The sequence below is a fragment of the Acinonyx jubatus genome, chromosome D1 (genome assembly GCF_027475565.1).
Source record: "Acinonyx jubatus isolate Ajub_Pintada_27869175 chromosome D1, VMU_Ajub_asm_v1.0, whole genome shotgun sequence".
Lineage (NCBI taxonomy): Eukaryota > Metazoa > Chordata > Mammalia > Carnivora > Felidae > Acinonyx > Acinonyx jubatus.
Window position 1 is genome coordinate 28,089,311 of NC_069390.1, and position 23,705 is coordinate 28,113,015.

At 36.0% G+C, this 23,705-nt stretch overlaps 1 protein-coding gene across 1 annotated transcript in view; it reads left to right on the forward strand.

Moving 5' to 3' along the window:
• Positions 1-23,705, forward strand: part of CCDC73 (coiled-coil domain containing 73) — a 171,233-nt gene that overhangs the window by 60,073 nt on the left and 87,455 nt on the right. The window contains exon 4 of the mRNA XM_027072670.2: positions 15,424-15,495. Coding sequence (XP_026928471.1) covers positions 15,424-15,495 — 72 coding nt within the window. The remainder of the gene's footprint in view (positions 1-15,423; positions 15,496-23,705) is intronic.

A 23,705-nucleotide genomic window follows, 5' to 3' on the forward strand; every position in this document is an offset into this window, starting at 1 on the left:
TGTCTTTATTTATTTTTTAATTTTTTTTTTACATCTTCTTTATCTTCCTATTAGTGGACACTTGGGTTGCTTCTATATCTTGGCTATTGTAAATATAGTGGTGCATCTGTCTTTTTGAATTAGTGGTTTTTTTTTTTTTTCCTTTGGGTAAGTACCCAGTAATAGAATTACTAGATCTTATGGTATTTCTATTTTTAATTTTTTGAGGAATTTCCATACTGTTTACCATAGTGGCTGCACCAATTTACATTCCCACCAACAGTCCACAAGGGTTCCTTTTTCTCCACATCCTCACCAGTACTTGTTATTTCTTGTCTTTTTGATCCTAGGCATTCTGACAAGTGTAGGGTGATGTCTCATTGTGGTTTTGGATTGTGTTTCTCTGATGATTAGTGATGTTGAGCAGCTTTTCATGTATCTGTTGATCATTTGCATGTCTTCTTTGGAAAAATGACTATTCAGGTCCTCTGCCCATTTTTTAGTTGAGTTATTTGTGTTCTTTTTGGCTTTGGGTTATATACATTCTTTTAAAATCTATAAATATATGGATTATATATGTAATTAATGTTACACTAGTTTCAGGTGTATAACAGTGATTTGACAAGTTTACTTTATGCTTTGCTCACTACATGTGTAGCTACTATCCGTCACTATACAACATAAGTTCTTTATATCTTTTGAATATTAACCACTTATTAGATATATTATTTGCAGATATCGTCTCTCATTCAGTAGGTTGCCTTTTAATATTGTTGATTTTCCTTTACTATGCAGAAGCGTATTATTGTAGTGCAGTCTCAATAGTTTAGTTTGCTTTTTTCCCTTATCTGAGGAGACATATCTAGAAAGATGTTGCTAAGACTTATATCAAAGAGATTATTGCCTATGTTTTCTTCTAAGAGTTTTTTGGTTTCATATCTCACATTTAGGTCTTCAATCCATTTTGGGTTTATTTTTGTGTATGGTGTTAGAAAGTGGTCCAGTTTCATTCTTTTGTGTATAGTTGTCCAGTTTTCCCAGCACTATTTGCTGGAGAGACTGTCTTTTCTTCATTGTATATTCTTGCCTCTTTTGTTGTAGGAATCAAGAGTCAGGCACTCAACCGACTGAGCCACCCAGATGCCCCCAGATATTTTCTTATAATTGATTTCTAGTTTCATAATATTATGCTCGGAAAGGATGCTTGATATGATTTCAGTCTTTTTTAAATTATTGAGACTTGTGGCATAATGTGTGACTCCCCTGCTACAGTCTTTGTTTTAAAGTCTATTTTGTCTGAGGGGCGCCTGGGTGGCTCAGTTGGTTGAGCATCCGACTTTGGCCCAGGTCATGATCCCACGCTTTGTGGGTTCAAGTCCCACATCAGGCTCTGCTGACAGCTCAGAGCCTGGAGCCTGCTTCACATTCTGTGTCTCCCTCGCTGTCTGCCCCTCCCCCACTCTGTCTTTCTGTGTCCCAAAAATAAACATTAAAAAAAAGTCTATTTTTTCTGATACAGGCGTTGCTACACTGACCCTTTTTCCCCCTCCATTTGCATGTACTATGCTTTTTCAGCCCTTCACTGTTGGTCTGTATGTATCTTTAGGTCTGAAGTGACTCTCTTTTAGGCAGCATATAAATGGGTCTTGTTTTTTAATTTGTTCAGTCACCTCTACATCTTTTGACTGGGTCATTTAGTCCAGTTACATTTAACATAATTACTGATACTTGTGTATATATTGCTATTTTGGTCATTGTTTTCTGGTTGTTTTTTATAGTTCTTTGTTCCTTTCTTTTTCTCTTGCTCTCTTCCCATGTCATTTGATGGCTTTCTTTAGTGTTTTACTTGGATTACTTTCTTTGTGTGTGTATGTGTGTATCTATTATAATTATAGGTTTTTGATTTGTGGTTGCCATTAAGTTCATATATAACATCTTATGTGTATAGCAGTTTATAGTAAGTTGATGGTCACTTAAGTTTGAACACACTCTAAAAGTACTAAATTTTACTACCTCCTCCACATTTTATGTATGTCATATTTTACATCTTTTTATTCTTTGTATCCCTTTGATTTTTGTAGATATAATTGATTTTACTACTTTTGTGTTTTAACCTTCATACTAGTTTTATACGTGATTAATCCTACTACCTTATTATACGTTTGAAAATTTTTTCTTTTGTAATTTTCTTCTAAACTATGACCTTTCTTTCCCCACTCTTAAGTATTTCTTAAACATTTCTTAGAAGGCTGGTTTCTCCTTCTATTCTGAATGACAATCTTGATGGGTAGAGAAATCTTGCTTGGAGGTTTTTTTCCTTTCAGCATTTTGAATATATCATGCCACTTCCTTCTGGCCTGCTAAGTTTCTGCTAAAAAATCATTTGATAGCCTTGTGGGGTTTCTCTTTTATATATCTATTTTCTTTTCTCTTGCTGCTTTTAAAATTCTTTATTATTATCTTTTGCCATTTTAATTATTAACATATCTCTGTATGGACCTCTTTGGGTTAATCTTGTTAGAATCTGTCTGTAATTCCTGGATGTGGATGTCTGTTTCCTTCCCCAGTTCAGGAAGTTTTCAGCTATTATTTCTTCTCCTCATTCTCTCTCTTCTCTTTCTGGGATCCCTATAATGCAGATGTTCTTACACTTGATAATGTTGTGAGTTCTCTTAATCTATTCTCATTTTTTTATTTTTTCTTTTTGCTCTTCAGCCTGGTTGCTTTTTATTACCTTGTCTTCAGATTGCTGATTCTTTATTTTGCATCCTCTAATCAGTTGTTGATTCCCTGTAGTGTATTTTTTTTAATTTCAGCTATTGAATTCTTCCTCTCTGATTCTTTTTATATTTTCTCTTTATTAAAGTTCTCAGTGAGTTTATCCACTCTTTTCTCAAGTCTAGTAATGTCTTTAAGACCATTACTTTGAATTCTTTATCAGGGATATTGCTTATCTCAATTTCATTTAGCTCTTTTGCTGTCATTTTGTCCTATTCTTTCATTTGGGATATACTCTTCTGTTTTCTCATTTTGTCTAACTCTCTGTATTTGTTTCTGTGTATTAGGGGGTTCAGATACATCCCCAGGTCTTGAATTTAGTGGCCTTGTGTAGAAAAGGTCCTGTGGTACCCTCTAGCACAATGCCCACTGTTCACCAGAACAGTCATTCCTAGGGTGTTTCCTATGTGGGCTACATTTGCCCTACTGTTGTGGCTGAGTTGCATTTGTCTTTAGTCCAGTTGGCTGTAGTGACACATTTTGCTCACTGTGAGTACACTGGGTAGGTTCAGTTCCTGCACTGTTTTTCATTTTTTGTTTTTTTGTTTTTTAAGTAATTTCTATTCCCATTGTGGAGCTCAAACTCAAGACGTTGAGATCAAGAGTCAGATGCTGTACCGAGTGAACCAGCCAGGTGCTCCTGGTCCCTACACTATTGAGGGACATGTCTGAGGCTGTCCCAGGCTTGTAGGGGTGGCAGGGGCAGCAGTCAGGCTAGTTGTTGGCAATTAGTCTCTCTGCCACAGCTGTGGGCACTCAGAATGGCAGGACTTTCTCCCTGCACAGCCAGCTAAAAGGCTTAGCTGCTATAACTACAGATACAAAGGTGTGTGTAGTTGTCTTCCCATCTCTCCAGGGCAGGAGTCACTTTGGAGTGGTGCAAGTCCCTGCCAGGGCTGCTTTCAGGGTGTGGCAGGTCAGGAGCTGCTTTGGAGGGATGTCTCTTGAGTAGGGTGAGTTGGATTGGGTGAGTCCTCGGGGGGGGGGGGCATTCTAGCAAGATAGGTGGAGAGTGATAGTGCTGGTTTTCAAAAGTGACTGGCTATCTAGACTGAGGGAGGGAAAGGGAAATAGTGCCCATCAGCATTTTTGTTCTTGGAGAAGCTCCTGAAGATCTCTGTCACTCAGTGTACATCCTGAGATTAGTAAATAAATCTTCACTTATACGCCATGTGCTTTTTATGCTACTTCTGTGCTGTGTCTTGGGCAAGTTATTCATTACACTGGCTCTTTAAGGGTAGACACTCAGTTTCCTATTGCCCTCTGGCTTTTTTGGAGGTAAGCCTGCTGATTTTAAAGTACCCAGAGTTAAGCCCCACTGATTTTAAAAGGTTCTGTAGTTAAGCACCTGCCTTGTTTTCAAAGCCAGGTGTTATGGGGACTCATCTTCCCAGTGCAGGTCCGCAGTGCTTGGGGTGCCTGGTATGAGGTCTGATCCTCTTGCTTCTCCATGCCTGTAGTGTCCCTTCCATTTGTGGTTAGTCTTGCTGAGGGTTTGTTCCCATCTTTGTCTCCACCTCTTCTACTTTTTAATGTGGCTTCTTTCTGTGATTAGCTGTGGAAGGTCTCTTCTGCCAGTCTTCAGGTTGTTATCAGAGTTAGTTGGTCAGATGTAGTTGTTATCATTGTGTGGGTTGGGATGAAATGAGCTCAGGATCCTCCAACCTCACCATCTTCCTGATCTAATCCCTAGTGTGGTGGTTTTATACTTGTTCACAAATTGTTTGATAATTGTCCTTCAAGGAAGTGTAGTTTAATTTTCCCTGTTTTGCTTGCACTAAGTTCTAATGACTAGATGATACAAAGGGAAAATAAGTTACTGTGCAGAAACCTGACAGATACCACCTTAACTAAGTGATTAAAGTTAATGTCTTTAGAAATAATTCATGTGGTGTCAACAATTTGTGTGAATATCAAATATTTATGATATGATGAGAAGGAAACTTTACCTCTATACTATTCTTCCCCCAAATGTATTCTAATAATGAGAAAAATATCAGACAAACCCCATGTGTGGGACATTCTACAAGGTATCTCAATAATACTTGTCAAAAGTGTCAAAGTCTTAAAAAAAAAAAAAGGAACTGAGAAATTATCATAGACAAGAAAAGCTTAAGGAGACATGATGACTAAATGCAACATAGTGTCCCATATTGTCCTGGAACAATTGGTGGAAAAATGAATAAACTCTAGTGAAATCTGAATAAACTCTGTAGTCTAATTAATGGTATTGTAACAATGTTATTTTCTTACCTTTACTTATGTAAGATTTTAATGTTATGGAAGCAGGGTAAAGGGTATATATAAACTCTACTTTCTTTATAAGTCTTCTGTAAATATAAAATTATTAATAAAAATTTTGTAAAAAAAATTCAGACTTTGAAACACTGAAAGTCAAGAAACACTGTAGTACAAATTAAGGATTCTTTTTTTATTTTAAAGAGATATTAAGCATGTAAGACTGTATTTGGTCATTATTTAACATTTACGATGAATTTACTGTGCCAGGTTTTAGAGATTATAAAACCTTATAAGCAAGGAGTGCACAATATACTATATGGAGAGTATGGATAAGGACATGGCTAACTTTACTAGGTGGGTAATGAGAAAAGCGTCATGGAAGGAGTAACTCATGTAGAGATTATGAATGAGTAGGAATTTGGGGTCAGTCTTTCTAAGGGTCTATCAGTTGTGTTAGTCTTTTGAAGGAATTAAATTTTGGCATTGCTGATTTTCTCTATTGCATATTTGTCTTTTATTAATATTTGCTCTTTCCTTATCTAATTTCTTTCTTTCTTTCTTTCTTTCTTTTTTTTTTTTTTTAGAGAGTGAGAGCAAGTGGGGGAGAGGGGTGGGAGGGAGAGAGAGAAAAGAGAGAGGGAATGAATGAATGAATGAATGAATCTTAAGCAGGCTTCACATTCAGCATGGAGCCCACTGTGGGACTTGATCCTATGACCCTGGGATTACAACCTGAACTGAAGAGTTGGGCGCTCAACCTACTAAGCCACTCAGGCTTAGTGGCTCTAATTTGGTGTCTCTAGACATTAGGTGTCTCTAATTTGCTATTCTTTTTGTTTTGAACTTTTGGAGATGGATATTTAGTTAATTAATTTAAACATTTTTTCTTTAACATAAAGCACTTAAGGCTAAAATCTTCTCTCTTGGCATATGGCTTTTGTTAAATCCCACATATTTTTATATATTTTATGTTCATTATCACTCAGTTCAAATTATTTTCTTATTTCCATTGTAATTTCTTCTTTGACTCATGATTTATTTAGAAATGTACTACTTCTTTTACAAATATTTTCTTTTTTGTTAACTTTAAACAATTGATTCAAGCATAATTTTGTTATACCAGATAATATGTTCTTTATATAATCTCAGTCACTTAATATTTGTGGAGTTTTGCTTTCTAGCCAAGCATATAATCAATTTTGGTAAATATGCCAGCATAAATGAACTTGAAAACAACACATACTCTTTTTTTCTTTCATGCAGTGTTCTATGAATATGAATTTGGGCAACTTTGTCAATCTTGTTCAAATCTCCTATGTCATTATTGAGTGTTTTGTCTATATTTTTCTTTTTCCTTTTCTGTCCATGTTTCAGTCTTTTTTTTTTTTTTAATGTTTTTATTTTTGAGAGAGACACAGTATGAGCGTGGGAGGGGCAGAGAGAGAGACACACACACACAGAATCCGAAGCAGGCTCCAGGCTCTGAGCTGTCAGCACAGAGCCTGATGCAGGGCTCAAACTCATGAACCACAAGATCACGACCTGAGCTGAGGTTGGACGCTTAACTGACTGAGCCACCCAGGTACCCTCAGTCTGGTTATTTTCTTCTGTCAATTTACTAATCTCTTCAGTTTATTTAATCTACTGATAAAGTCCGTTTATTGAGTTCTTAATTGCACTTGTATTTTTCAATTCTGAAATTTCTATTTGGTTTTTCTTTTATAATTTTCATTCCTGTGCTGAAATTAATTTTGTCATATAATTTATTTAGCATATTAGTTTTATATATTTTAAAGTCTGTGTGTACTCCAATATCTGGACCTCTTACAGATCCATTTCTATTATGTCTTTCTTTTCTCTTGGTCATTTAGCTTACCTCCTGGGATGTAGGGTAAATTTTGATTGAATGACCTCATTTGTACGTGAAATATTGCAAAGAAAATTTGAGGCTTTGGATGATGTCATCTTCATCTAGAGAGTTTCATTTTTGCTTTTGGAAATTAGGATGTCCCAGATCATTTTACCCATCAGAGACTGAGCTTATTGGAAGTTGTTTCCTTGTGAGGGATAGTTTATTTCTATCTTCTGTTCTAAGAGTGTAGTTCCTTGGGCTTCCAAGTAAAATCATAGGGTATTTTCCAGAATCACTCCTTCTTGGTGGGTCCTGAACACTAAGTCAGTCAGTCCCCATAAGACTGCTGGTGAATCTTCCGCAATTTCTCAACCTCTAGTGATCTGATAAATGGTGATTGTCAGGGTCATCTTTCTGTACTTTCTTCTCTCTATGACCTTAGAGGTGTATTCTTAATGATTAGTCTTTTTTTCAGGATCGTGAAATTATAGAATTTTAGAGGTGGAAGTGACTTGAGATAGCTTCTAGTCCAACCTAAAACCCAGAGCTTTTAAGAGACTAGTACTCTGACCTCTCTACTCCTTGTCTAAAGCTCTTTCTTTAATATATATAATAAATTAACTGGAGTGAATAATGCAGTGAACATAAAATTAGGCCATACCATAAAGGGTTAGATAGTAAAGTTTCTTTATTTTTTTAAGTTTATTTATTTATTTTGAGAAAGAGAAAGAGTGCCATGGGTGGGGGGCAGAAAGAGAGGGAGAATCCCAAGCAGAGATGCAGGGTTCGAACTCACAAAACTCTGTGTTCGTGACCTAAGCCAAAATCAAGAGTGGGACGCTTAACTGACTGAGCCTCCCAGGTGCCACAGTAAAGTTTCTTTAAAGAAGCAAAATACAATAGATAATAAAATAAAGTCAAAGAAAGAGACTTTCTTACTCCACTAAACTGTATTTAAGTACCTAACTATACTGTAATTAACAAAATTACTCATTTTTTTTACATATGGATCTAAATTGGTGATGATATTTTTTAAAAGTTCAAATGTTTTAAATTAATGATCTTTTTTTTAAGTTTATTTATTTTGGGGGTGGGGAGCAGAGAGAGAGAGAGGGAGAAAATCCCAAGCAGGCTTTATGTGGGGCTTGATCCCACAAACCATGAGATTATGACCTGAGCCAAAACCAAGAGTCAGACACTTAACTTACTTAGCCACCCAGGTGCCCATAAAATAATGATCTTTAAATAAATAATCTGAGTCAACAGATAAATTTATATTGAATCCATAGTGTATGTTTTTTAGAAGTTAGACAACAATTCTTGTGATTCTCTTACCAGATTATAGAGATGAATCTATAGCAGAGGGGTCACAAATTCAGCTTCCTTTAGATAGTTGATATGTGATACCAATAGGGCAGGAATTGTGTTGAAGTAGAGAAGCTCTGTCTTCAGTTTAACCTCTATTTGTCGTTCAGCTCCCAAAATGTGTTGCCATATAGAAAAATGGGCTCTGTACTATCATTTCTTCTAATTATTGAAGAGAAACTAGAAATCTAGACTTTAATATGAAATCTATTAGATTCTAAAAATAGGAAGTGAGTTGAAAGTTGTTTTTTTTTCAACATTTTTTATTTATTTTTGGGACAGAGAGAGACAGAGCATGAACAGGGGAGGGGCAGAGAGAGAGGGAGACACAGAATCGGAAACAGGCTCCAGGCTCTGAGCCATCAGCCCAGAGCCTGACGTGGGGCTCGAACTCACGGACTGCGAGATCGTGACCTGGCTGAAGTCAGACGCTCAACCGACTGCGCCACCCAGGCGCCCCTGAAAATTTTTAAACAAAATTATTTCTTTTTAAAAATGTATTTATTTTGAGAGAGAAAGAGAGAGAGAGTAGGGGAGGGGCAGAGAGAGAGGGGGAGAGAGAATCCCAAACAGGCTCTGCCTTATCAGTGTGGAGCCCAGTGTGGGGCTCCAACTCATGAACCATGAGATCTGACCTGAGCCAAAATCAAGAGCCAGATGCTTAGCCAACTGAGCCACTCAAGCGCCCGAGAACAAAATACATTTCTCAGCCAAATCATCTATACAATGAGGATAAACAGATCTCTATCTAGAACTTTTACTTTTAAAATATGCATTCATTTGATAACCTTTGAAAAACCTCTACTCAGTCTTGCCCTAAGAGAATTTAAAATTTAATCATCATGACATACCATGCAAATTAATTACTATAGTCTCACATAGTATATATTATGTATGTAATAGAATTTTGAAGAAAGTATGGGAGTTGAAAGCACACATTAAATATATTAAATATCTGAACAGAAGGAAAGCTTAGAAGTTTAAATTAGCAATAAATAAAAGGCAGTGGAAATTTGGGTTTTCTAAAATAGCAATGATTTGCTAAGGAAATTGTAAAGGAAAACTGGGTATAATTAATGGCATAGTGTGTGGTAAATAACATTAAGTAGCATTTTAGTGCCCCATAAAATTAGTTATGTTGTGAATAGAATCATACCTGTTTGTAATTATAATGATTTGTAGAATATATATCTCTACACCAGGAAAACTGATAAAATGGGTGTTATCTACAATACTGAAAGGTAACATTATAATACACTTTTACTCTATTAGGATTCTAACTTAACTTCATGATTTATAATTAAAAAGTAGCTTTTTATTGGAACTCTTCATTTGTATCTTTCATTCTTTAAGCAGCTCTCAAAAGTTATTAATAAAAATTCTTACTGTCAATGAGAAAAATGTATTAAATTTGGTAAGAAAATCCCATCTGTAACTTCAATAAAGTATCCAAGAATATAGAACCTTAAAAGTGTTTATTTTTTATTATCTGCCTTAGGACTACAAGGATTTAAGTGTTTTTATAAAAACAATAAAAGAGGAGTAATTTGATGGTTTATTTACTCTTTATAACCTTTAGAAAGTGTCATGCTTTTTTTAAAGTGCTTGCTTCAGGCTGTAGTTTTACAAGATGTGCTCTGTATTGGTCAGGCCTCTTCAATTCTTGACCCTGAACAGATTTAGGGACATAGTACATACAGCAGGCACATGTCCAAGCAGCCCAAACTGTAACTGGGTACTTTTATTCTCGTTTTCAGACTCCTAATCCACCTCCTACGAAATTGCCCTGTTCAGTTTCTCATGTTGTTTAATAAAATACTAATCTCTCTTTGATTAGCTACAAAGTATTCGAGATAAATATCACTAATAGGCATGGAATAGCTTAAAAGTTCATATTTTACAAAATTTCTTTCCTAATCAGAATTTAAGCTACTGTTTTCATATTATTCAACTTAGTCTATTACAAAGATTTCTATTACAAAGAAATAGAAAATATTTAATATGAGAATATTTGTAGGAATTCTTAAATTTTTTTGCTTTTCCATTCAACAAATATCTCTGGTTGTTATTTTGAAATGTTCTACCAAATTAATAATGTTTTACCAAATAAAATAGGTAATATGGGGGTACCTGGGTGGCTCAGTTAAGCCACCTGACTCTTGTTTCAGCTCAGGTCATGATCTCACAGTTTGTGAGTTTGAGCCCTGTGTTGGGCTCTGCACTGCTGGTGTGGAGCCTGCTTGGGATTCTCTCTCTTTCTCTCTCTCTCCCTCCGTCCCTTTCCCTCCCTCCCTCCCTCCCTCCGTCCCTTTCCCTCTGCCTCTCCCTCTCCCCTCTGCCCTTCCTGCTTGTGTGTTCTCTCTCTCAAAATAAATAAACTTAAAAATAAAATACGTAATATGATCTTGAGTGTCTTGCTAACTTCTGTGTGACGTGAAGATTAAATTCTGCTGTCCAACAGTACCCACAGTCTCTTAAAGGTAATAAAGTGGTATGTTTAAGAGACTCTGGAGACAAATCATATAGGTTCAAATACTGACTCTGATGTTTATCTGCTATGTGAATTTAGGCAAATAACTTATTCTCTTGCTAACCCAGTTTCCTCTTCTATAAAATGGTGATAATAAGAGTACTTACTTCAGAAAATTATAACTAAGATTAAGTTAATTAATATATAAAAAGTGCTTAGAACAGTATCTAAATTGTAAACAGTAAGATGACAGAACCCATTTAGCCACTAAGAGAGAAGTGTATAACCAGGCCCACATGAAGAAAGCAGTATCTTGCACATTTTCAATCCAGCTGCTTTGGGAAGATACACATGTAATAGGAACCCCATCTCCAAACAAATGTATATATACTTATTTTATTTTTCAGTATGTTCTGACCATAGATAACATATTTTGCAGGAGCTTCTATTTTCTCATCACTTTGTTTATTGCACTGCATACCCTATTGGTATATATTCTCTTGCTTATTCCATGTTGGAAGAACTGTGATTGTGTCTTAGGGTCCACCTTTCACCAATGTGAGTCAGGGAGATCCTGACTGATCTTAACTACACATAAAGGTCCAGTGTATTCCCCTTGCCAATGACTGGTTTAGGAGTGGGCATGTGACCAGGTTATGGCCAATGAGATATTAGAAGATGTGTTGAAAGTTTCTGGGAAAAGTTTATTTTTATTTTTTTTAATGTTTATTTTTGAGAGACAGAGCACTAGTGGTGTAGGAGCAAAGAGAGAGAGGGAGACACAGAATTCAAAGCAGGCTCCAGGCTCTGAGCTGTTAGCACAGAGCCAGATGCAGGGCTTGAACTCCTAAACCAGGAGATCATGCCCTGAGACGAAGTTGGATGTTTAACCAACTGAGCCACCCAGTCGCCCCCGTTATTCTTTTTTTTTTTTTAATTTTTCTTTTTTACATTTATTTTATTTTTGAGAGACAGAGAGAGACACAGCACAAGTGGGGGAGGGGCAGAGAGAGGAGACACAGAATCCAAAGTAGGATTCAGGCTCCGAGGTGACAGCACAGAGCCCAACGCAGGGCTCCAACCCACAAACCGTGAGATCATGACCCAAGCTGAAGTCAGACGCTCAACCGACTGAGCCACCCAGGTGCCCTGCCTGTTACTCTTTTATTAAGAGATTACACTTTTTCTACTGCGGGTTAATGTCCTTTCTGTTCATAGTGCTTTCAGTTAAAGCAGCCACGGGATGTAAAGCCTAAGGAAAATCACTTAGATAATGGCAAGATGAAAAGATGAGCAGCATCGTAGTCCTAAATGATATTGTTGAACTACTGAAAGTCAGTTTTAGAAGCACTCTGCATTTAAAGTCATTGTCATATGAGGTAGGCCATTGTGAGTTGGGGTTTGTTGTTGCTCCTTGCTGCTGAAAGCATTTTAAATAAATGAGACAACTTTCGTGAAAGCCTATCTTTGAATACGATAGCATGAGTAAGTGTGTTTGTGTAAAATAAAAAAAAAAAGTCATAAGGAAAATATTTCATAACAAAAACATGTATTTTATATGTTAACATTCTCTTTGATTTCTCTGAAACATTTCATTGTGGAAATTGTCCAGCATACAGCAAAACTGAAAGAATTTGACAGTGAACACTCAAACACCATTAACATATTACTTTACTTGCTTTGTCACCTATCTATCCATCAATTTATCCCTCTTTCAACTTCATTTTTTGTGCTTTCAGAGTAAATTGCAGACATTGGTGTTCTTCCAAGTACTTCAGACTGCGTATCATTAAGTGGAGTTCAATATTTGTTTACAGCTTTTTCCTCCCTTAAATTTACATACAATTAAAGACACAAATCTTAACTGTACGTTTGGTGAGATGCATACATCTGATAATGTAAACCCTTATGAAGATACAAAATGTTTCTATCCATTCAGAAAATTCCTTCATGCCCCTACTTAGGCCAGTTCTACCCTTACTTCCTCCCCAAGAGGCAACATTCTTTTGATTTTTTCCCACAGTCAATTAGTTTTTTTTCCCCCTAACATTTCATATAAATGGAATCATACAGTATGTACTCTTTTAGGTAAGGCTTCTCATTCATCCATGTTGTTGTATCTATCAGCATACAGATCCTGAACATGTTCTTTAAGTACACACCTATGTATTTCATTTTCTCTGGAGTGATTATAAGTCGTGTTGTGTTTTAAATTTTGTTTTCTGTATTTTTATTGTTAGTGTATAGAAACGTAATTGATACTTTAGGTGTTGCTCTTGTATCCTGAGACCTTGTTGAATTCAGTTATCAGTTCTGGGAGATATTTTATGGATTCCTTGGTTTTCTTTGTATACAATTATGTTATTTATAAATAGAGACAATTTTACTTCTGATTGTTTCCTCCCTTCTTTCTTTTTTTTTCTCTCCTTCTCTCTTTGCCTCTCTTTCCTCTTTCCCTTTCCTTGTCTGTCTATCCATCCATCCAGTCTTTTATCATTGAATATGATGTTCAGTGTACTGTTTTTATGAATACTCTTTATCAAATTGAGATAATTCTCTCTGTTCCTGAGAGTTTTTATTATGAATGAGTGTTGGGTTTCATCAGTTACCTTTTCTGTGACAATTGATGTGGTCATGTGATTTTTCTTCTGTAGGATATTGATATGGTGAAAAACATGAACTTACTATTGATATTGAATCAGCCTTGTATATTTGGAACAAATTCTACTTGGTCGTGGTGTATAACATTTTATACCTTGTTGGATTCTGTTTGCTAATATGTTACTGAGATTTTTTCATCAAAACTTGTGAGAAGTATTGGTTTTAGTTTTCTGTTTTTGTACTGTCTTTGTCTAGTTTTGGTGTCATAGTAAACAGACATTATAAAATGAGTTGAGGTGTGTTTCTTCCTCTTTTATTTTTCTGGAAGACTGTGTAAAAGTGGTGTTAATTCTTTATGTATTTGGTGGAATTCTCTAGTAATGAAACCATGTGGGCCTGGACATTTATTTTTTGGGAGCTTTTTAACTAGTGGTTATAGGGCTATATAGATTGTCTATATTGAGGTTTGAAGAATTGATCCATTTCTGTAAGTTGTCAAATTTATGAGCATAAGCTTGTTTGTAGCATTTCCTTATTAACTTTTTAATGTTGCAGTATCTTTGTACGCGGTTTCTTTTAGCTCTTAGAGCGTATTTAAATTGTTGACGTAAAGTCTTTGTCTTGCTCAGAGACTGTTCTTTTTAACTTTTTATTTGCTTGTATAGGGATCACACTTTCCTGTTTCTTTGCATCCCTTGCATTTTTTGTTGAGAACTGGACATAGACATTTTGAATATGTGGCAGCTCTGAAAATCAGATATTTTCCCTTCCCTACGGTTGCTGCTTATTGTTGGTTTAGTGACTTTTCTGAAATAATTTTGTAAAGTCTGCTGTTTCTGTCATGTGTGGCCATTGAGGCCATTGTGCTCCTAACTTAATGATCAGCTAGTGCTTTGTTTGGTGGAGATTTCCTTAAATACCCGAAACCAAAAGTCAAAAACTCCCAGTTTTTACAGAAGTGCTTTGTCTCTGTGTTGGGGCATATCTTCAACACTACAGGCACTTTTTCTCTTGTGATACCTTGTGTTTATGGGGTAGGCTAATTCATGAGTATTACTACGTGATTTTAAACAAAATCAGAGAATTTTTCTAAATAACTACTTCCTGCTTGGCTTTGGGTCTTCCTTTTGTGCTGCTTCCCAGAGAGAATCTGTCTTTGCAGCCCTCCCAGCTGATCTCCCTGTTCTTTTTATTTGATGCTTGTTCTTCAGATGGTGGCTGCAGGTGGGGGAGTAGGGGAATTCTCTGATTTTATTAAGCTTCAGTTCTTAGGTTCTGCGTCTCAGGGTGAGGTTTTCACAGGGGTTCTGATCCCTCCTTTGTTTTTAATGCTGGACCTCCCACGTATTCCTGCTCCTACCCCAATGATAGAGCTGTTTTCTTATTTTCCTAGCCTATTTCCAGCTACCATGGTTTTCCACAGGTGCTCTCCTACTGTAGTTTTTATTGTCCCTCCTTCTGTAAATTAGGCTTTTTTTCCTTATGGGAGATGAGGAAGACAGGGCTGTCTAGGTGGAGTTTTCAATGGTGGCTCTTACTCCCCTTTACCAGCTGCAGAGGGTTTCCACTAGTGTTCTTAGATATAGTTATTGTCTTTCCCTTGCAGATTAAGATTCTTGCTCTGTAGGGGAAATAGGGAAGATGGGTTGTGACTGCTCTTCTCTTCCCCAGCTAGTACCACAGGGCAGAGCTTCTCAGGTTGTTGGATTCTTCCCATCCTTCCTTGTAAGCACCTGGTGGGCTTCCTGGAACAAAAACCTGATAAAAGATATAACACCTCCTTATTTCTGGGGTCCCTGGGAATTCACATTCTTAAACTAGTACACATTTTGCCTTTAGCAATTTATGAAGAGCTTGTAGCTGAATTTTCTTATCACTACTCAGTGGTTTACATCCCAGGTAAGTAAATGCTTTAGTTCTGTTCTTCCTGCAGGAGAGAGTTATCCAGAGCTTGGATTAATTGAATGATCTGGAGCCTCAGTTCTCTGATAGGCTTGTCTATTTAATTTGCAGTTTGTCCAGACGTGGGAGGATATTTTAAGTGTGGGATGATGCTCTTTTTTTTATCTCTCTAGAAAGAGCTGAAATGAAAAGTTTTAAAGTCCTAATTTTCCTAGCATTTTTCTTTTTGATTTAGGAAACAGAAACTCAGTATGAAGAGCAGATTGGTAAAATTATTGTGGAGACACAAGAACTTAAATGGCAAAAGGTAAGTATTTTTAATTTTTATTTCAGATTAGTGTTTTTAACATCTATTTAAAAATGTATTCTAATCCTTAATAGCAAAATTAATTTTTAAATTTCCTAAACATATTTGGGGGATTGTGCATCATTTTAAACAAAGTCTCAAGAGAGGTGCCTGGGTGGCTCAGTCAGTTAAGCATTCGACTCTTGATCTTGGCTCAGGTCATGATCTCACAGTTTGTGGGATTGAGCCCCATGTTGGGCTCTGTGCTGCCAGCTTGGGATTCTCTCTCTCTCCCTCCCTCTCAAAATTAAAAAAAAAAGTCTCAAGAAATTCTCATTAAAATTGTTTTAATAATATTTGAGCCTCCAGAACACTGAGAATGAAAGTTATTTTCAGGCTTTCTGATGATATTGCTAAAATCTACTATGATCTATTTAATACCCGAGAAACACATGTGTTATAGAGGAGTCAAAATGTTTTTTAAGAAAACCTCAGAATAGTACTTTATTTTCACAGGCTGTCGTTACATGCTGTAACTAAATATTAAAAAACAGTATCAAATCTAATTCTCTTTTAGCCGATCTATATAGAAGCAGTTTTGATAGTGCTTCTCATGTGTTTCCACCAAAGTAATCTTAATAGCTAAAAATTGAAATCTTAATTTTGATGGCCCCCTCTTTTCACTGTTTGGCAATATTGAAACAGGAATTTAGAGGTAGCATATCAGAATCAGAATTCAACTGACAGAGGATAGCTCAAATTGGAAAGGATGGGAATTTGAAACCAGACAGACCCACAGGTGTGTAGAATTTGGGAGTAAAACTAGAGTTGGATTTTATGAGGCACAGGTCTGAAACCTGTCTGTGGAGAGAAAAAAACAGATAAATATCAAATACAAACAAACTCCGTGCTGATTTCAAAATGTAAAGTCATATCTTGCTTTTGGGTAGAGAGAGTCAACAATATAAAGTTATCCAAGTCCTTAAGTTAGTAGGTTTAATACAATCCAATTTAAACATGCAAGAGTGTATTTGTGGTAGTTAAGTTGATTCTAAGGTTTATGTGGGAATAAACATATAGGAGTGTCTGGGAAGTTTTTAAAAGAGAACAGGATGAAGTAGCTACGCTAGATTCTTAAATATATTATTATAAACTATAATAATAATTAAAGGAGCTTGGTGCTACTTTAATTGTCTACATGGATAGATATTACTTGGCTACTTTAATTGTGTACTTGGATAGGTATTCCTTGGAACATAATAGAATCTCAGAATAGATCCAGATCATAAGATAAATTAGTGACTGATAAAGGTGGCATTGCAAATTAGTGAGGGGAAAATAGATAATTCAAGAAATGGTATTAGAACTGCTTTTTTCTGAAGAAAAATAAAGCCAAATTCCTACCTTACTTTACAAAGTTGTAGAAAATAGGAACTTTCATATATATATTCTTGTTGGCAGTATAAATTAGAAATGCCTGAGTGGTTCAGTCAGTTCAGCATCCAACTCGATTTCAGCCGATCATCATGGTCTCACAGTTAGTTGGTTTGAGCCCCTGCTGTGAGCATGGTGGGGGGGTGAGGGGAGGGCTGGGGGACTGCCTGGGAACTTCTCTTACCTTCTCTCTCTCTTCCAACCCCACTTGCGCGCTCTCTCTCTCTCTCTCTCAAAAATAATAAAAAAAGAAGTTCCTTGTTGTATTCCTAATAAAATAAAACTATTTTTATTAGAACTCATTGCAGTGAGAACATTACCTTGACAGTCTTAGTATGTCTCAAAAGGGGTAAGTCAGAATTGGGATATATAACAGGTTATTGGGGTGTAGGCTCAAGTGGCTTCAGGAAGATCTTTTTCTCCCAATATTTTTTATTGTGGTAAAATACACATAAAATTTGCCATCTTAACCATTTGGGGGTATACAGTTTAGTGGTATTAAATATATTTTTAATGTCCTGCCATCATCACCATTCATCTACAGATGACTCTTTTTACTTTGTAAAACTGAAACTCTATACTCATTCATTAAACTCCCCATCCTTCACTTCTCCCCAGTTCCTGGCAAACACCATTATACTCTGTATGATTTTGACTATTCTAAGTTTCTTAAATAAGTGAAATCATACAATATTTATCTTTTTGTGACTGGCTTATTTCACTTAGCATTAATGTCCTCAAGGTTCATCCATGTTGTAGTATATGTCAGAATTTTCTTCCTTTTTTTTTTTTTTAATTTATTTATTTTGGGAGAGAGAGGGAGCACAAGCACACAGGAGGGGAAGAGAGAGTGAGAAAGAGAGAGAGAGAGAGAATGAGAATGAAAATGAGAATGAGAATGAATCCCAAGCAAGCTCAGCACTGACAGTATGGCGCTCAAACCCAAGAACTGTGAGATCATGACCTGAGCCGAACCTAAGAGTCAGATGCTTAGCCAGCTGAGCCACCCAGGTGCCCCAGAATTTTCTTCCTTTTTAAGGCAGAAATAATATTCCATTGTATGTATATGCCACATTTTGCCTATTCATTCTTCCATAGATGAACACTTGGTTTGTTTTCATGTTTCAGCTTTTGTGAATAATGCTGTTATGAACATGGATACAGAAATATTTGTTTGAGTCCCTACTTTAATTTCTTTTGGGTATATACTATGAAGTAGAATTGTTGGATCATATGGCAATAATATTTCTAGTTTTTTCAGGACCATCCATAATGTTTTCCACAGCAGCTGTACCATTTTAAATTCTCACAATTATGCCCAACGGTTCTAATTCCTCCCATTCTTGCCAGCACTTGTTGTTTCCTGTGTTTTGGTAATAGCCATCCTGATGGGTATGAGGTAGTATATTATTATGGTTTTGCTTTGCATTTCCTTAATAATTAGTGATGTTGAGCATATTTTCATGTGCTTTTGGCCATTCACATATTTTCTTTGAAGAAAGTCTATTCTTGTCTTTTGCCCATTTTGAATAGGGTTTGTTTTTTGTTGTTACATTCTAGGAGTTCTCTATATATTTTGAATATTAATATCTTATCAGAAATATGATTTGTACATCCTTTCTTCCATGGGTTGCCTTTTTACTTTGTTAATAGTATCTTTTGATGCACAAGATTTTAAATTTTTCATGGAGTCCAATTTGTCTTTTTTGTGTGTGTTGCTTGTGCCTTTGGTATCATGTCCAAAAGATTTTGCCCTATGTTTTTTTCTAAGAGTTTTATGGTTTTAGGTCTTACATTTAGGTCTTTGATCCATTTTGAGTTAATTTTTATGTGCAGTGTTAGGTAAGGGTCCAACTCCATTCTTTCACATGTGTATATCCAGTTTTCCCAGTCCCATTGTCCTTTCCAAGACTGAATAGTCATTTAACCATGTACATAAGGATTTATCTGTGGGCTCTTTATTCTCTTCTGTTGGTGGATGTGTCTGTCATTATGCCACACTGTTTTGATTACTTGAGAATCCTAGAAAGTTTTAAAATCAGGAAGTTTGAGTCCCCCAGCTTTATTCTTTTCTGAGATTGACTGTTTGGGGTCCCTTGAGATTTCATATGAATTTTAGGATGGATTTTTCCATTTCTGCAAACAATGTCATTTGGACTTTGGTAGGGGTTGCACTGAATCTGTAGATAACTTTGGGTAGTATTGACATCTTCACAGTATGAAGTTTTCTAATCCATGAGCATAGGATTTGTTTCCATATATTTGTGTCTTCTTTAGTTTCTTTCAGCAGTGTTTTGTAGCTTTCATTTTATAGATCTTTTATCTCTTTGGTTAATTCCTAAGAGTTTTTTTGTTTGTTTTTTGGTGCTATTGTAAATGGAATTATTTTCTTAATTTTGTTTTCAGCTCACTTATTGTTAGTATATAGAAATATAACTGATTTCTGTGTAACTTTGTCTCTTGGTAGGTTTTGCTAGTTTGCTAAACCCATTTATTCTAGCATTTCTTTTTGTGGAATCTTTAGGGTTTTCTATGTTTAAGATCATATCATCAGCAAACAGATAATTTTAATTTTTCCTTTCCAATTTGGATGTCTTTTATTTCTTTTTCTTGCCTCATTGCTTTGGCTAGGACTTACAGTACTGTGTTGAACATAGTTGTGAAAGCAGGCATCCTTGCCTTGTTCCTGATCTTAAAGGAAAAGCTCTCAGTCTTTCACCATTGAGTATGATGTTTGCTATGGGTTTTTCATATATAGCTTATGTTGAGGTCATTACCTTCTGTTCGTAGTTTGTTGACTGTTTTTTTCATGAAAGGGTGTTCAGTTTTGTGATGGTCATGTGCTACCCCCTTCATTCTGTTAATGTGGTGTGTATTACATTGATTGATTTTCATATGTTGAACCATCCTTGTATCCCATGGATAAGTCACTTGGTCATGGTGTATGATCCTTTTAATATGCTGCTGAATTTGTTTTGCTAGTGTTTTGTTGAGAATTTTTGCATCAGTGTTCATCAGGGATATTGGTCTGTATTATTCTTGATGTGTCTTCATCTGGCTTTGGTATCAAGGTAAGACTGGTCTCAAAGCATGAATTAGGAAGTGTTCCCTCCTATTCAAATTTTGGAAAAGTTAGAGAATTCCTGTTAGTTCTTTTTAAAATGTTTGATAGAATTCACTGTGAAGCTATTAAGTACAGAACTTTTATTTCTTGGGCTATTTTTGATGACTGAGTCACTCTCTATGCTAGTTAAAGGCCTATACAGATTTTTTCTTTGTTATTTGGTGTTGGTAGGCTTTGCATTTCTATGAATTTTCCGTATTATCTAGGTTATCCACTTTCTTGGTGTACAGTTCACAGCACTCTCATATTCCTGCCTAGTTCTCCAGAATCAATAATGATGTCCCCACTTTCATTTCTGATTTTAGTAATTTGAGTCTTTTCTTGGTCCATCTAGCTAAAGGCTTGTCAGTTTGATCTTTTCAAAGAACCAATTTTGGTTTTACTGCTTTTCTCTATTTCTCTATTCTTTTTTCTATTTATCTCTGCTCTGATGTTTATTCTTTTCTTCCTTCCACTACCTTTGAGTTTAATTTGTTCTTTCTGTGTAGTTCCTTAAGGTATAAAGTTAGATTGTTGATTTGAGATCTTTCCTTTTTTTTTTTAAATGTAAACATTTATAGCTATAAATTTCCCTGTAAGCAGTGATTTTGCTGCATCCCATAACTTTTGGTATGTTGCATTTTTGTTTTCATTCATCTGTAAATATTTTCTAATTTCCTTTGTGATCTTTTCTTTAATCCATTGGTTAAGAGTTTGTTGTTTAACTTCCACAAATTTACAGATTTTTCCAAGTTTCCTTCTTCTATTGATTTCTTCATCCCATTGTGGTCAGAGAAGACACTTTGCATGATATATATCTTTTCAAATGTGTTGAGACTTAATTTGTGGCCTAACATATGATCAATCCTGGAAAATGTCCCATGTGCCCTTGAGAAGAATATGTATTCTGTTGTTTTGGGGTAGGGTGTTTTTTATATCTGTTAGCTCTAGTTGGATTACTCTGTTGTTTAAGTCCTCTATTCCTTTACTTCTGTCTGGTTGTCCTATCCATTATTGAGAATGGGTTATTGACATTTCCAACTATTATTGTAGAATTGTCTGTTTCTCCCTTCAATTCTGTCCATTTTTGCCTATTTTTATAGGTTTGTCATTAGGTGTGTGTTTATAATTGTTATATCTTCTTGTTGTATTGAAGCTTTTATGAATATATAATATCCTTTGTCTTTTTTCACCTTTTGAAATTTTTTTTAATGTTTTTTTTTTTTTTTTTGAGAGAGAGAGAACGTGTGTGTGTGCATGGAGGAGGGGCAGAGAAAGAGGGGGACAGAGAATCCAAAGAGGGCTCTGTGCTGACAACAGTGAGCCGGATGTGGGGCTCTAACTCATGAACCATGAGATCATGACCTGGACTGAAGTCAGAGGATTAACCCACTGAGCCACCCAGGCACCCCACCCTTTTTTGAAGTCTATTTTCCATTGTGTCTTTTTGTTCTGTTGTTTGGTTATTTGCTTGGAATATCTTTTTGCATACTTTTACTTGTAACCTGTTTGTGTCTTTGGATATAAAGGGAATCTCTTATAGTTGAGTTATGTTGTTTATTCATTCTGCCAATATTTGATTTTTGATTGGAGAATTTAATCTATGTACATTTAAGTAATTCCTGATAAGGAGTGACTGCTTTCTTTCGTTTTGGTATTTGTTTTTTAATTGCCTTACAGCTTTTTTGTCCCTCATTTCTTGCATTACTGTTACCTTTTGTGTTTAGTTATTTGTTGTAGTAAAACATTTAAATTTAATTCTCATTTCCTTTTGTGTATATTCTGTCGCTGTTTCCTTTTTGATTACCATGGGAATTATAGTTAGCATCTATCATCAACATTCTAATTTGAATTTATATCAGCTTAACTTCAACAACATAAAAGAACTCTGCTTCTTTACAGCTCTATCCAGTTGTTGATACTACATCTTTATATATTGTGTGCCTCATAGCATAAATTAAAAACAATTTTTTTTTCACACTAACAGAGACTTGTCTTTTTTGCCCTTATTTTAGGGGCTGACACTGGGCAGGCAGCAGGCAGAGGGCAGGGCTAGGACGGGGCCTGAGCAAGGGCTCAGACCCCAGACTGCCCTGGGCGCTACAGACAGGGCAGCTGCTGCGGGACAACTGTACCAGGGGCAGGGGCGCCTGGCTGGCTCTGTGCTTGCACAGCAGCCCTTGGTCAAGATGCTGGCTGCATGGTTACCATTGGCCTGCAGGAGGTGCAGCAGCTGGCCCTGAAGGTCCAGGGGCCCGACTGCCTCTCACCCAGCGGTGTGGTTGCCCGCGCAGTGCAGCAGCTCCTGGAGGTGGCAGCTGGGTAGGGGCTGCGTGGCTGCATTGGATGACAGCAGCATGAGCCGAAGCAAGAACAGGAGCAGTGTCACCATAAATTAATAATCTTAAAAATGCATTCGTCACTTAAATTATGTAGAAAGCAAAGTGTGGACTTGCAAACCAAAGTTATAATAAAACTAGCTTTTTAAATTGCCCATGTATTTACCTTTACTGAGATCTTTATTTCTTCTTATGCCTTTGATTTACTGTCTCCTGTCCATCCTTTCCCATTCCTAAGGGAGAGGTTCCATTATTGAGGACTTAAATTATATAGAGAGATGTCAGCTTCAGAAATGTTTGGAACCCAGTATCTATAGTGGCTAATGAAATCCAGAAACTTAATTGTCTGTTAGTAATCACCTTCTTATTTATCAGGAATGATAGATTTATCCCCACTGGATAAATCATACCCTAAATAATGTATTTTATTCTGACAAAATTCTAAACTTTCTTTGGAATTTGCATGTCCTTTTTGAGCTAAAGCAGTAAGTAGTTAAATGGAGTTAGTTTTAGAGCTCTTCTCATCTTTAGAATAATGAAAACTTGCCCATATATTGTATAAGAGTAGAGTTACAGAGAAATTTAAGTTCCTTAAGCTTCTTCAGTAAACCCTTGAGGCATAGCTATCTAGATAAATTGTTGACTTTCCCAAGACAAAATAGTTACACCATCTTGATCTAAAGGGACACTATAGAAAGCAGAATGTGTATTTATAGTGGTAAAGTATGTAAAGTCGGGTAGCACTGAAGATAAAATAGTATTTGGGCTTAGTACTGCAAAGAATTGGGGCCATGGTTATTTTATTTATTTGTCTTGAACAGATCTTTATCTTCACCCATTGAGTTTCTTGACTGGAAATCAACAATGTTCAAAGACTGGCATAAAGTGTGATTCATCTGTTCTCTATCAGGTTTTGGACTATTCATTTTAATTCTTAACTTCTGGTTTTAGAGATATTATGTAAAGTTAGGTGGAGGTTTGCTGCTAATATCAGTAAGACATTTTGCCCACAAAGAGTGCCACTTCATAGAGATCTTAATTTGGTTTGATCATGTCAAAGGTACCAGTAGTCAATATTCAAATATAGCTGTAATCTGATTACAAATAGAAAAATCCTCAGAGATCTAAAAAAAAAAAAAAATCAGGCAAGAGTTTAATTTTGCAATTCTAGTTTACATACTAGATTCCTTTCTCCAATGCTAATGGGTGTGGTGACATAAAGGAGAAAATAATATGTCTCACTTGAGAATCCAAGGATAACAGTTTTAGGCTAAAACAGTAGGGAATATCTCTGGATTATTAGAGATATTCACTATCTGAGTAGTTCATTGACTCTGAGGAAGAGATTATGTGAT